Source organism: Platalea leucorodia (genome assembly GCF_965183815.1).
Source record: "Platalea leucorodia genome assembly, chromosome: 6".
Lineage (NCBI taxonomy): Eukaryota > Metazoa > Chordata > Aves > Pelecaniformes > Threskiornithidae > Platalea > Platalea leucorodia.
Window position 1 is genome coordinate 28,366,168 of NC_138828.1, and position 15,518 is coordinate 28,381,685.

The 15,518-nt window shown below is 38.7% G+C and overlaps 1 protein-coding gene across 1 annotated transcript; it reads right to left on the minus strand.

Moving 5' to 3' along the window:
* Window positions 1-1,921: 1,921 nt before the first annotated feature.
* Window positions 1,922-14,396, minus strand: LRIT3 (leucine rich repeat, Ig-like and transmembrane domains 3; the record flags this gene model as incomplete). The annotated part of the gene is made up of 4 exons (XM_082315477.1): window positions 1,922-3,024; window positions 4,098-4,403; window positions 12,611-13,089; window positions 14,281-14,396. The coding sequence occupies 4 exons, from the start codon at window positions 14,394-14,396 to the stop codon at window positions 1,922-1,924; spliced, it is 2,004 nt and encodes a 667-aa protein (XP_082171603.1).
* Between the last annotated feature and the right edge of the window lie 1,122 nt (window positions 14,397-15,518).

Genomic DNA, 15,518 nt, shown 5'->3' on the forward strand with positions numbered 1-15,518 from the left:
TGGAAATACCTTCAGCAACGACTACTGGCTATGCTATCTATATGGAAAATAGAAGGCAAATATTGTAACACCTCAGATAAATTTAGTTTATCATAAACTACTTGTCAGATGAACCTTGGTTTTGACACAAAAAGGATCTGCTTTCCCTAAAAAATGCCAAATTTCAAAAAAACTGCCAAAGTAAAAATATTCCACTCAGAAAACTAAAAACATTTTCACTGCAATCAAAATTATCCATGGAAAAAGATCACTTTATAAGCACACATACTAGTAACACAGAAAGGAACATCAAGGTTAATTCTAAATGCATATGCAGGTAAGCTAATTTTGCACTTTTGAACATCTCACCTGCTTCCTTACTACAGCTCCCATGGTCTCAAATACTCATTCTATTATTTCCTGACCATTGAGCACCATCATGAAGATGCTATGGAGATTTTTCAATGTGTTCATTTTCTGCCATGATTTTATGTTGGAGGTTTTCTGACAAAGCGTTTTCCTCTCGCCAAGCTATGCCTTACAAGATAAGCTCTCTACCATTCCAGCAGGCAAAATTTAATCCTACACTAGCGACACCAAGAAATGCCACAATTTTAAAGTTAACTAACTAAGCTTTGGTTTGTAGCTTTGAGTAATATTTTGCCCTCTGTAAAGAGAAGATTCCCAGTTTCCTAGCAAAACAAACAGGCATAGAAAGGTCCAAGAAAACAATGTAGTTGTAATTTTTAGGAAAAACTGTGGTTCTCAATTCATACATACTCCCAACCATAATATCTGAACCTAAAACAATAAAAGCTCTGTTATTTACTTCAGGCAATAAAAAAGCAGCCTCAGAATAGACAATTCATTATTATCATTAATAGGCAATTCTGCATTCATCGTTACTATTAATATGAATACCTGATTTTTTTTTAAACACTGTGAAGCATGCTCACAATTAACTTTCACTATACTCATTGAGCTTCATTACACATCCAAGATGACCTGAGGACAAGACCTCCTCTTACTGTATCTCAAAATGTATTATATTACTACAGTGTAGTACATAATATTGTGCAATATCTATGTAATATATAGGTATACGAGAATGTGTGTTGTATTACACCATACCACAAAATTTTCTGTACAGAGATTTCTGAAATTGAGGTATATAGACATATGCATCCAAGTAAATTCTAAGGCTGAGATTTTACAATAAGATCATTTGGTGTAAATTAACATTATTAATATCTAGTATCTCTCACAGAGTTACTCATAATGATATCTTACCTGAGCTTCAGAATACTAAAGAAGCTCCTTTGCCATAGCCTCTGCAAAATGACAACATGATGTGTATTGCACCTCTCAAGAGTCCATAAGCTGTGGCCACCTAGCTTCAGTCTTGATTGGCCTGAGATCACTTCCAGCCTAAGATACTGTACAGAGTTGTATGACATCTCAAAGCACAAGCTGATGTCAAAAGAAAACTTGTATTTTCAAATAAAGTCTTGGCCTTAATAGATGTAGTTTAAACTGTTTTCCTATTAAAAAGTACGTAGTTTTTATGAAAGTTGTGATTAATGTTTGATACATGCAACTAGCACATCATACAGTAAAACGAGAGAAGAGAAAACAGAATGATACTTTAATGAAAACAAAAAATAGAAGATCTTTAACCAGGCAACCATTTCATGCTGTATTTATCTTTTGAAGAACATCATTCCTTCACATCCAAAGTCACAAACATAAAAAAGAAAATAAACAGGCAACATTTTTCTTCTATTTTCCCGCCCACCCACCACCCTACCATCCAGTAGACTGCATTACATCAGGTAATATATTCTGACCACCAGCTAGCACCAACCTGCTTCTAGATGCAGTATGATCATTTTGGATTAATTTTACCTATTGTACATGCCGTCTCCTCCACCCTCAACCACGTTCAACACAGATACTCAGACCTAGAGCCCTCACTTTTGAAGGTCATTTGAGAATCCATGCTTGACCTAGAACAAAGGAGAAGTCTTTCTGACTCATCTGTGTACCTTCGTGCCCAGCGCTGCTCTCCTGCATTCACTGTCCGAGGCTTCAGAGATAGTGTTTCAAATTTCACATAGGTCTCTTTTGCAAGATCAGCTTCCTTTGCAGTTTTCGGTTTCACACGAAGTTTTAAAACTTTGTAGAGTAAGAAAAATATCAAAGGTAAAACAACCACACATCCCGCACTGCTGGCCAATATCAGAATAGAAAACTGAGAGTTGCTTTCATCGTTTAACCTATCAGTGGAGAAAATAATGCACTGCTCTTTTGTAGGTGGCACTCCTTTGGGTGAGACACATGCCATATATTGAGTACTGGGTTGCAAACCATCAATTGTGACTTTGTTTTTGCTAGAATCAGTGCTCAGAGGCAACATATCTTTCTCACCATACTTTGAGTATAACACAGTCACTGCAGAGTTGCTTGTGGCATTGACAGTTTTCCAAGTTAAGGTCACTCTTTCATCAGTTTCACTGATCACTCTTAGGTTCTTTACAGTAACATTTTGCTCAGCCATACCTGCTGTATTCAGTGAAGTCTCCTCACCTTTCTTGCTTATCTCCCCAGTCTGCTTTGTCGCCTCACCTTTCTTGCTTATCTCCCCAGTCTGCTTTTTGTTGCCATTTGTCACTGCCTTTGAATTTTTCTTTCCATCGAACACAGGCCTGGGTTGCTTCTTGTCAGTAAACCTGACGCTTGTTGATCTTTCAGTGCTAACCAGTGCTGTGGTAGTTGGTGTGGTGGGAAGAGGTGTGGTTGTCCTCTCAGGTTCCTGCTTGGATTCCTCCTGAGTGGTATTCTGTCTCTCTGCCTCTTGCTTCCTTCCATACTTCTGTGGTGACACTGTTGTAGTAACTACACCAACCACTGTGACAGTGACAGCAGCTTCTGACATTCCTGCTAAGTTCTTGGCTTTACATCTGTATTCTCCTGCGTCCTTGTACGAAATCCCTGTCAAGCTTATTATGGACCATCTGACACCCTCTCCAGGTGTTTCTTGAATTACTACAGGAAAATGCAAAGAGTAAAACATTATAAAAGGCATCTAAAGAGAAAGTAAACATTGTTAGACTACTTCTTCCCTTAAGTTATTTCTGCCAGGAGGAATCACGTGTATTAAACTTTAAAAACAAACAAACAACCAAACAAACAAAACCCCCAAACCCAAATCAAGCCCCACACAAACTACGGAACTCCCTGCCATATTATATTATTGCAGAAAAGTGCTCAGCTTGGGTCAAAATGGAATTGAATGTCTGGAGGAATTACAATATAATTTGCAGTTTCACTAAGTAAAACAAAACCATATAAAGAGAAATCAAATGTCTTAAAGCTGCTAAGTGACTAGGAAATACAAGTCTCACTGACTTCAAGTGACACTGAACACACTAGTCATTTAAAACATTTTTGGAAATTACTTTTGTCTTAATAGTCCAAAGTACTGAAATATCTTACCTTCTTCAGACCTGCAATTTAAGATAACTGGAACTACTTGGCATTAGTAAGAAACATTTTTTATATTTAAGTTACTGCATAAATATCTATCATAGCAGCTAGAATGAAATCAGACAATCACAGCCTCTTCAGTGTTCAAGATGGGTGTTGCAAATAAACAATAAACATTTGCAAAAAACATAGAAAACATGATTTTGGAAAATCCTGTGTTTACAACGCTGAGATTTAAGTGGCTCAGTTATGGCCTCACTAGCTTTTTTAACATGAACATTTTGAACAGAAACAGAGATTCCAGTAACGAATTCTCCTTTCTACTTTTCAGCTTCTGAGTTAGGGCCCAACTATCCCAGCCTCCATTTTCCATTATCCTTCCCCTGTTTTATCCATTTCCCCCCTCCACACACATTGTTCTTATTACAGACCACATCCAGAATCAGAACAGTCTCTTGGACCTGTTCAGACCAAGACCTAGACAAAGAATTTCCTAAAAGCTGTTGCACAGATAGATACAATTGCCAGCTTGGTGCAATACCCACTCCATTGTTACTCATTATAATGATCTCAAAGCACAAGCAACCCAACAATTTCAGGTTCTTGCATTTCCTATAAAAGAGCAATTATACCTGTATAGTTCACTGGTATATTGTCTGACCTCGTCCAAGTAAGCTGTGGTGTTGGGTACCCAGTCGCATCGCAGCGTAGCAGAACGTTGCTTCCCAGCGGGGAAGTGATTTTTGTCGCCGACGTCATCACGGATGGTTTAAGACACTGCTCTAACTCAGCCCTCTGGAACAAGATTCCTGCCAGGCTCTCAGGTCCACTACATGAAACCAATGGATCAAGAAGTACAACTGAGTTGTCCACAATTTTGGAAAATTCAATTAGCTTTGAAATGCGACAGTCACAAAACCATGGGTTGTCCTGCAAACCTGAAGCAGAGAGGGAAGAGGGGAAAGAAAAAAAAAAAAAAAAAATGTTCTCAGGCAATACAATATATGGATATTGTGATTACAGTATGACACATGACTACCACTAAGTACAATCAAGGAGAACCATGGACTCATTCTGAGTTAATCTTTTCTCTTTTAATTTGTCGTTTTTGTTTGGCTGATTGGTGGGGGAGTTTTTGCAGTGAGGAAGAACAGTATAAATGTTTATTAAGCTAAACTTTTTCTTCACAAAAGTTTACAGGAGCATAGTAATGTACTGGCGCTACCTTTGCTTAACTTTGCTATTTATCTAGGAGAAAACACTTTGAAAAGATGTCTTAAGACTGATGATAGATTTTCACCTGCCTGTGCCTTCTGGAAAGATAGCTTCTCAGGGCTATTGCATCCTGTCACTCTCTTCTGCTCTTAGTACTTCTTTGGGCTCTTACAGTTCGATCTTCTCAGACCCTGTTTTCAATGCTTGCAGAGAACATGATGATTTAAGGGTTTAGAGCTTACAACATCTCTGCCCCTTGAAAAAAGGATAAAGGCTAAGGAGACAAAGCTTTAGGCCAATAAAATTCTTATCTGGCTCTGAACTACACAAATATTCTTTGAAATCTGGCTTCAATTTAGGACAACGTCTGAAACACATTCAAAAAGTATAGCAGAAGAGTAGAAAATGGGAAGGACCCTGAAAAAAGCTGATGGCTACAATATTTTTATGATGGCACACAAGAATGCTATCTTTCCTCTTCTGTTAGAGGCTATAACATTTGCTTCTTAATTCCAAAGTCTTTGAATGAGAGGCTTCTCCCTCTTGGTGAACTTATGGTGAAAGAGAGCAGCCATTTCTGAGGAATGAGAGTCTAAATCCTCAGCTGGTATTGATTACTCTGCTACGTTGACCTTCATAGAGCAACAGTGGCTTCACCAGGTAAAACACCACACAGCATATCACTCATAAGTGCAAATATCTTCTCATTTGACTTATACTTTTGGGCATACCTTTTCAATTTATTTTGAGTATTAACAATAAACAGAACTTACAGTCTGAAATGAGGGATGGTATTCAAGAACCCCTCACTATTGAATTTACTGATTAGTGCAACAGACAAGTCATGTTAATTAAAGCAAAATTAAAAGAAACCTGAAACACCTGCTTATATTGTTCAGTGTGTATTTTTAGGGATTATCAAAATACCTAATGGAAAAATTCTGAATTTTGTTCTGGAACAAACCTATAGATGAAAGAATACATGAATAATTAACTACTGCTTTCTTTTATCATCCAACCAAGATTAGGTTATTTTAAGCACAACGGCAGCGATTGGTTCAAACTGTGGTAAACCCCAATTAATCCCCGCTCTTTAAAACATGACTTGACCTGAAGAGATTCCATGACTTTGACATCACAATCCAATTTCACCCCTTCCAGACATAAGAGATTTTACATCTATTCACTACTTATTGCCAGCTGGGACGGAAAAGGAGAAATCAAGGAAAGTGTATCAGCAATTGCTTTTCTTTAAACAAAAAAAGAAAAAATAATCTCCAAAATATAAAAATTTTTCCTGTGAACTTCACACATATATTCACAAGCAAAAGAGATACCACCCAAATGTTTTCCATATGTCTGGGCACAACAACTGTGCTCATAAAAATTCTGCCCAATCAAGCACATGTGTGTAACTATTTGTGCTCATCTTTTAAATTAGGCAAGCTTTAGTTTGTAGTTACAGAGTTAGAGACAATATTCCTGATTTGGGTTTTTTTTTCATTCTCACTTTTTTATAAGGGGTCACTTTTCCTCACTATGTCAGGAAGGAAACTATATGAGCATTTGAAAATTAAATTCCCCTAAGCTATAAGAGGGGAGACAGGATCCCCTTGAAACAAGGCCTCAACTGCCAGAGTTCCTCCATAACAAATGCTGCTAAAATGCATGTGAACTCCCAGCATGGCCTCTGTGCTATCTAGAGGAGAGAAGCATGAGGCAGCCGTGCTACAAGCAGGTGGCGGGGCAGGAACTCTGGGTCCACAGCGTTAATCAGGACAGATTTGCAGCATCAGTAGGGCTCCCATTCCATACAACAGGCAGCAGATTCTCCCTTACATTGAACACTACTGAAAATATTTCTTCTGCGACCTTTCTGCATCCTACAAGCTTTACTGCAGGAAAGGATGGGTTTTATTATTGTTTCTAATATTACTAGCAGCGCTCAAAGGCCTTTCAAATAGAATCATAGGATCATTTAGGCTGCAAAAGACCTTTAAGATCATCAAGTCCAACCGTAAACCTAACACTGCCAAGTCCACCACTAAACCATGTCCCTAAGCGGCACATCTACCCGTCTTTTAAACACCTCCAGGGATGGGGACTCAACCACTTCCCTGGGCAGCCTGTTCCAGTGCTTGGTAACCCTTTTGGTGAAGAAATTTTTCCTAATATATACAAATACATGGCTTTCATATTTTCCCAGTGTCCCAAAGAAGACCCAAATGTGTTACAATAAGTATCAGAAATTGACAAAATAGAAGGGATGATGAAGCAAAGATGGATAGTCCTTAGACTGGATGGTTGTTTAGTCCAGTCTGGGACACAGGTTTGACCATCTCAGATCATTCTGAAGGCCTGCTTTCAGCTTCAGAAGAAAGCTGTAGTCCAAGAAGACTCTGTACTTCTGTGCTTTACTGCAAAGAAAGAGTTATTTCAGTTAGTTGCTTCATCTCCCCCATCCATCATGCTTCCCAGTGGAACTGGCTAAAGAAGCAGGACTTACATAAATACATATAATATATACAGCTACAGGATTTCTCTCCTTGCCTCCACGGCTCATCCCTTCTATTTGTCTGTGTCTTGCCAATATCTGACAGTATTCACATTATTTTTAGTAAACTTACACAGCCATTGTAAGTCATCAAGTCATGTGAATTCCCAAAATTAAAAGATGAAAGCACTATTGAGTTGGAAGGAAGGATAAAACACTGAATTTGATTATACTTCAGTTAGCTATTGAAGAGAACAGAAATGGGAACGTAAACCTAGTTTCCAAACTACAAAGGGTATTCTGAAATTTAAAAGCTTGTGTTTACAAGATGGTAAAAGCAAGAACAAACACATGAAAGAATAAAGAAAATGTTAAAAAAAAGGAAAAAAAATTAAGAAATTGGAAAAAATGGGGAGCTTTAATAAAGGAATGAGATGGAATCCCCTCAGGAAAATAATTTCCTAAGAAGAGAAAATAAAAATAATGATAAGTCTCCAATGGCATGTGTATCTGATGGAACACCAAGTCTTTATAAACTGTGGATTCTTTTGTAGAAATATTAAGGCAGCTTGTTGACCTGAGAAAGAAATACTAACCAAGGCAAAAAAAACGTTGATAAATATTTATGCATTGCAATATACCAACGCAGTATATTTTAACATTAAATATGGATTATAAATTGCTCTAAAAACCTTTCTTTCTTTATTCTAGATTTATCATATTTTAAATTTACTCTCACACATTTATATGTATGCTTGCGTGTACAATGGCAAATATACGTATACATGTGTCTGTGCGTGCACATTTTTGCAGTCTTGTCAGTAAGCAGGGTTTCCCCATGCTGTGTCAATATGGACTTTAGCATTCGAAATAGCTATGAGCAAAATTTCCTTTGTAAATCAGTAACCAGTCTCAGACCATAACTTGTACAATACACTGCTTTTCAGTTGCTGTAAAATGGCAGTATGTGAAATATTCAAGTTTGGGGCCGATGGAAATATTCACACACTAATTGCTGAGGAGTAGTTTCAGGAAAAGCAGCATCTACTCAATGGCCCGGCCTAACAGCTGGGACCCTGATGGACCTGCAGCTTTTCAAGTTTTTGGCACCTCTACATGCAGCAGAGGCAAGACCTCATCTAACTGCCACTCTATCAAATCCTGGATTCCTCTGTTCCTCCCAGTGACTCACTAGATGTGATTTTTCCATACGGAAAATGCTACTGCCATCGGTCACACCAGAAATTTCAATCTCTGTAGCCAATGCTGAAACTTAGCTGTGATTTGGATCAAAGTATTTGGCTATAGCTCCAGAGGTAACCAAGAGAGGGCCAGATGACCTCACACACTGGTCCCTCGATTATTTCCACTGCTTAATTGTCAGCTCACTCCACAGCTTTGCTTTGAACTGTTCCAAAGGGCACTCTCCAAGACAAAGCCAGACGTGACTCCAGGGATAGTTCGCACTCCAGGGATTACTCCCTGAAAGGCTTATTGATGAGACCACAACAAGGACGGTGCTCTCTATCCTGTTCCTGCCCCCAACGTAAGTGCAGCAGGCTTTGCACCTCCAAAGTATCCTGCATGCCTATAAGCCCATCAGGCATACAACATACCCTTGCTATTTTGTATTACAAAAGCACAATTCTATGGGTTGCAATACAATGCTCACATTACTTCAGGCAGTTTGAACTGAAGAAAAAACACCCCCACCCACACAGTTACATTTTAGAGTCACTGCAGCATCCTGTAGAGTCCACAGAAGACCAAGGGCTAAATCTTATGACGTGTGGAACAGCCAGTCAGCTTTAAAGAGAACTGGCCCTAAACTGTGTGGGTAAGAGCCAGAGTGAGCCACTTGGCCAGAGGGCCAGGAATCATTCCCTGACCCTCTTTCATTTAGCATAGTGTCCACATAGAGGAACATCATACGGTGGGAGGTAGTAAAAAAACCCAAACCCCTAAGTACAGAGATTATGAATTGGAATAAGGAGATGCTAACCTGCCAGTCCCCTGGCAAAAGTAGTCCATGGCTCCTCCAAGAGTTCTTGAAGTAAACATGGGGAACCTGAACTTTCTCTTACATGCAGCTTCCTTGATGCTCAGTCAAGACACTGAAGATAAAATTGCCTCCTGATGTTAAAAAATACATATGCACAAACATTTGAGTTTGGGGCTTTGCTGTTGCTGATCTCGTTAATTAAATACAAGTGACAATCTTGTTTTGCCAGAACTAGGAGAGAAGCCAGCTCAAGCCATAATTGCTTACACTAAGTAGAATCTGACTGCTGTTTTCCTGACTAGACAAAAACAGCATTTATTTGCTCTGGGTTCCAGCTTCTAGCAGAGCTCTGGCTGCAGTTACCATTCCATGTAGGCACATAGGTCAGGCTGAATGCTCCCACAGAGAACAGCTGGAGCACATAGGACACTCTTGAGCACTAAAGCGTACAATTGTGGGCATCACATTTTAAGATAAACCTTTTTTTTAAAACCCAAAAGAGTCCAAATGGAACCAGTAACTATGGTAGAAAATGAAAAAAAAAAAAAAAAAAAACCCTCAGTGTTTAAGAAACTGGTGAAAGAAATGGTGTGATTAGTCAAGGCAACAAACAGGGAAGGAAAATGTATGAGAGGTTACTATTAGAGACGGTAATTAGGTTTTCTGTATGTCCATCTCATGTAGGACAAGAGGTAATCAGCTTAGTTTGCAGTAAGGGAGATTGAGGTTAGATATTAAGAGAAACTTTCTCACTATCCTGATAGATAAGCACTGGAAGAGGTTACCATAGAAGGCTCTGGAATGGTCTGGCCACAGGCTTTAAGAACAGCACAGACTTAACCAGAATGGTTCAGTTCATCTGGATCTGCATCCCAGCAGGCTAGAGGCCTTTTTGAAACCCTTCCTGTTCACATACCTCTGTGATCCTTATCACCACCTCAGAGGAGGAGGAGAGTATCTATGATCCCATAGATAGGTTTCTCCTCCCCCAGGCTCCAGCAGTTCCAGTAGAAACAGGAGTGGTGTCAGAGAGGAAGCAATCCCACAGAGCACATCTTGCTCCTGTCCTTCTAAGACAACATCTCCTATGGTTGGAGCATTATAGAGACATCTCAACTCCTGGGTCATCTTTTTAGCCTCATAGTTTCTATCAACCATTCATTCCTGAAAAACAACTGCTTTGTAACAGTCCATGAACAGCAACCTAAGGATGAGCCTCTGGCAGTGAGCATGACTGGCATAACTACAACTTTGCCAGCTCCAGTAATATAGATAATAAAACTAACACTTAGTGGAGACTAAGTAAGCTTGTCAAAACAACCCGTGACATAAAGAGCACTGCGCTTTCTAATCATAGAGTCATAGAATAGAATCATAGGCTCATTAAGGTTGGAAAAGACCCTTAAGATCATCGAGTCCAACCGTTAACCTATCACTACTAAGTCCACCACTAAACCATGTCCTCGAGCACTGCGTCTACCTTCTTTTAAATAATCTTCAGAGGAAGGGGCGTTTTCTTATTCACTATAGACTCTCTTATATAGCAAGCACTGTCTGTCTGCACTGGGAGATACTCATCGGAAGGCTATGATGTCAATGAAAGAAAATTCAGCTAATTATTCACAGCTTACCTAAGGTAGATTTACTGAACACAACACAATGAAAGTACTACCTGGCATTTTGCATTCTCAGATCCAAATCTAGAATGACTGCACAGAGCCTCCCTCAGCACGTAACGTTAAAAAAAAAAAGAGAAGCAAGGTCTGTCTGAACCCAGTGTGCATTCCCCTCTGGAGATCTGTGTTCAAACCCAGTTGTTCATAAATGAAAATGATCCAAAGGTCACATCCCAAATCTCTAGAGAACTCAATGCTGGCACCAGAGGGTTTGCCAGGACTAGAGGAGCCTGGCAAAGTGCCTGCACCAACAAAGCCTGCAGATGGTTGCCAGGGGGAAGGGGAGGAGAGGAGTGTGTGTGGGTTTGGGTTTTTTTGGTGTTTGTTTTTTGGGTTGTTTTGTTTGTTTGTTTCTTTTGCTTTGTTTTTTAAGTGATGAGGGCTATGTAAGACAAGGAAACCAAATAACCTCTGGGATTCCCACATGAGATCATCAGGAGGATTAGATCTAGCACAGTCAGCTCCTACTTTACTGCCTCCTGTAGCCTTCAGTGTGGGGACAGGGAAAGGGGTACTGAGCTGGACTGACTTTTACAGCTTGTTCTTTTTTTTTTTTTTAATCCTGAATAAATGAAGATCCTATTAACGCTGCAAACCTACAGTTACCATGCATGTGAGGAACTCGTTCAGCCTACTTGCATCTATTAAGTTACTTACTTACACACAATCTCATCTAAATAAGAGTTTCAAATTGCAGCTTCTGCTGTGAAACAAAGCAGCTGAACAAATGAACACTGAATAGTGGGGATTTAGATCAAGAAATTGGAAATACCGGGCAGTACCATGCAGGGCAGATCTTTATCAGTGGTATAGAACTACTGCAGTAGAGAGAGACAGCTCGTTTTCTTTCCTTCCACCTGCTACACTACACTACAAAAATGTCAAAACGTGCTTATACATAAACAGCAATAGAAGAGAACACTATTGACAGAGCTGTTCCAGCCATGTTCTGAGACTACTGAAGAGAAAGGGGTCACCTGCAAGACTAGGAAGTGGAGAGAAAGTGTAAGATAAAGAAAAAAGCCATGAACAGAACTGATGTGATGGTACACTAGTGAGATGGAATAAAATGATGAGAAAAATCAGTCTGGCCAAACTATTCTTAAATACTTACCTTAAATACTCTAAAAAGTACTGTGAAGTTGCAGGGATCAGATTCCTATTCTCTCTCTCATATTTGACATGTAAATTGGGAAAAGCTTCAGGATAATCAGTCAGCTTTAGAGCAACACAAGGTCAACAGGAGTCATGGGGAGAGCAGAGTTGCTCTCTTTTGAGCCACCAATGCTATCTGCCGCACTGTGTGTCAGGACAGGCTTCATATGAGCATCAACTCCAGCTACTTGGTTGGCTTAACAGACAGCAGAAAAAACAGTTGCAAATGGACATGCGTGCAGTTGCAACCACAAACAGTGATGAGGGAAACGTCATCAGAAACACAGTTTTTGGAAGTCCTGCATTTATATGGATACTGAATACTCCATATGGCCTGTATTCCCATAGACCAGAATCTTGTAGATTTTACTTCAGCTTTATAACCTTGAGATAACAACATAAATGGAGGTCACTATCTTAATTTTATAGTTTTCTGTCACTAGCAAAATAAATAAATAAATAAATAATCACAGAGCAAACCAGAAGACTGACCTGGATAAAACCCACTCTCCTGAATCCCAGGCTGGTCCCCTGCCTGCTCTCATTTGCAACTTGACATTTAGGTACATTTTAATAAGGAATGAAACCGGCTGTTTAACATACCCAAAATGACTCTCTGGGTCGCCAGAATGTCTGTATTCTTGGACAAGACAGCTTCTGAGAAGGGGGGCCAAATGTCCATTAAGTCTGAGGGCAAGGTGGTTAGCTTGTTGCTGGATATGTCCAGGTAGGTGAGGTTTCTCAGGTACCGGCCAGCATCAGCGGGAATGCTGGTCACTTTATTGTTGTGTAAATCAAGAGTCCGTAGGTTGGGCATCTCTGCCAGCGATTCCCAAGGGAAAGTCGAGAGCAGATTACCATCCAGCCGTAGCTCATGCAGTTGTTTTAAGTTATAGAAACTGCTAATATCAATGTTGGCTACACAGTTGTAAGTCACCCACAGGTATTTGAGATCTACTAGGTAGTAAAAGGCTTCAGTTGGAATCCTTCGTATGACAGTTTTCTCTATACGAAGTTTTACAGTATCCACAGGAACATTCACAGGGATCTCATACATGTCAGGATCATTACAGAGCACAGACCTACCAAGAAAAAAACAAAAAAGGAAAGAGATATTGGCATTTCTTTATCAGAAATTTGTATTTCAGATTTCAATGCAAATGCTATTACATTCTGCAACACTATTAGCAGAATAAAGAATGTGAAATCAAGAACAGTCCCCTGTATTTAAAAATTGAGAAGACAAATGTCAATTATCTAAAGAGAAAAAGAATACAAAATAGCAACGATACTTTTGCATGAAATCTAGATTTGCTTTATTCTAAAGCATGTAAGCACCATCTTCTGTCCATCATTCTGTTGACAACTGAAGAACAGAAGCCATTGTCTAAGGAATAATACATGCATGTATGTCAAGTGGGAACTGCATGCCATCAGTTTTACGGAAATTCAGAATACTGCATTATTAATTTCTAATTTTTCTGCATGATGAAGATTCAAAGTATTTGTCTATATTTACCCTTCAGAATAGACTGAACATTGAAAATGTGCGCATATTTCTCTAAAGGAGAGCTTTCTAGCCCTCTTTCTGGTGTCTACGCAGAAACAACCTGCTTTTTAGAGGTGCTAAGAACTTTCTGCTCCCATTGATTTCAGTGAAATGGGATTTCTCAGCATTTTCAAGAATCAGTACGTTTCCATTTCTTTGGGGTACATTGTTTGCACATATTAGCTTGAAGATTCCCCTCCCCTCAATAAGCCCATCTTTAATTTTCTCTGCCTTTTCTCTATATTCTTCCTCTATTTTATTTCCTCTTCATGCAGCTTTATACTAGATATGTTGTGACAATAAGTAGCAAAGACAAACAGTATCTTGCAAAATTGACATGACAATACCCAGATCATCAAATTTCAAATTAACCTCTTTATTACCAAAAATAATATGATTTTCCTGCAGATTAAAAAAGAAGAAACTACTGTATTTATTTAAACCAGAATCACCTTACAGTAGACAACTAGTCTGTAGAAACAGAAAGGAAAGAAATTGACTTCTGCAAAACCTGAAGATTTAGAGTAGCTATTTGCTAAGTGCAAAGCCATAATGACCATCTGCTCCTATTCAGGAACACAGCTAGCCATTTAACACTAGTATAAAACACGCCTTTATTTCAACTATGCTAGAACTAATTTGCCATGTATGAGAATGTTATTTCCAATTTCTTCAACCCTTTTCCTTATAAATTCCCTTGTATAACAAATAATAAAATATATACCTTGTTCCAGTGCCATCGCTTCTGCCATGGTAAATGCAAGTGCATTGTGAAGGACAAAACCCATGCACTTCTTCAAAAAATCTCATTAGGAGGTAGAAGTAAATAAACAGATACATGGCCTCCTCCCAGCAGAACTGACATGAAAAAATTTGAAAACTTTATTCCTAGGCACTCATGTGCAGTGTGCTACGAATGTGAATGTAGACATCCATTTAGTAACAGCAGATTACATCAGATTAGCTGAGATCTGTAGTTGCTTAACCTTCAAATGTATCCTGAAAGGGATCAGTTAAACCAGCTCATTCTTTACTCTGTCAGAAGAACACACTTTGTTTCAAATCATATCCAGCATGTTTCAAGGCTATTTTAATATCTATCTTGTAGGGTCAGTATATAATAAAATATCTCTTGCTCCTTCTAAGAGGCAATGCATTAGTTACTGTCCATAAAGTGTTCCAAGGTTCCTGAAGGAAATCTAGCACAGCATGAGGATATTGCATGGCATTTTCTTTTAATACTAAAAATTACAAATTAATAGGAAGCCTAGATTCTAGAGCTTTTAAAAAATCCCGTAAAAACAGGTTTTTCTCAAAAAACACGTATATTTTTAAAAAGTTACACACTGCAAAGCCAAACTTCAGATGCATGCATACGGAATAATAGAAGATATTTATTCTCAAAATCTGAGAATCATCAAGAGTGCATATACTACCATTCATAAATATATCTATACACAGTTATCTTTTCCATCCTGAATAAATCCATTGCTCACATCACCAAAGGTATTTTTTGAAAATTACACAACAGACCTATATAACCACGAGATTGACTTAGAAATGATGAGAAATGACCATAAATATTTACTCAGTTTTATGCGCCTCCCAAGTGTCAAGCTTTAGGGTGCATTTTGTCTCATTTTCAGGATTTGCTGTGCAGTCACAAGCACTAGAAATGTACTACTACTAAAACAAAAGATGTCTGTCCTACAAATTCATTTGGTTGTGTGAGCCAAAACATTAAAAATACATTAAATATCCTGAAACTCCTTCAAAATCCTAAAAGCTGATAACAGGTTCTATAGGGTTTGGCTAGATATTTTGGTATCTTAACACATTCACAGAAACAGAACTTTGTAAAGCTTATCAACGTGGACACTTGGTATAGAAATATATTCACACAGGGAGAATCCAGAACATTTAAAGCCTGGAAAACTTGCAAGGGAAGTTGAGGGAAAGTAA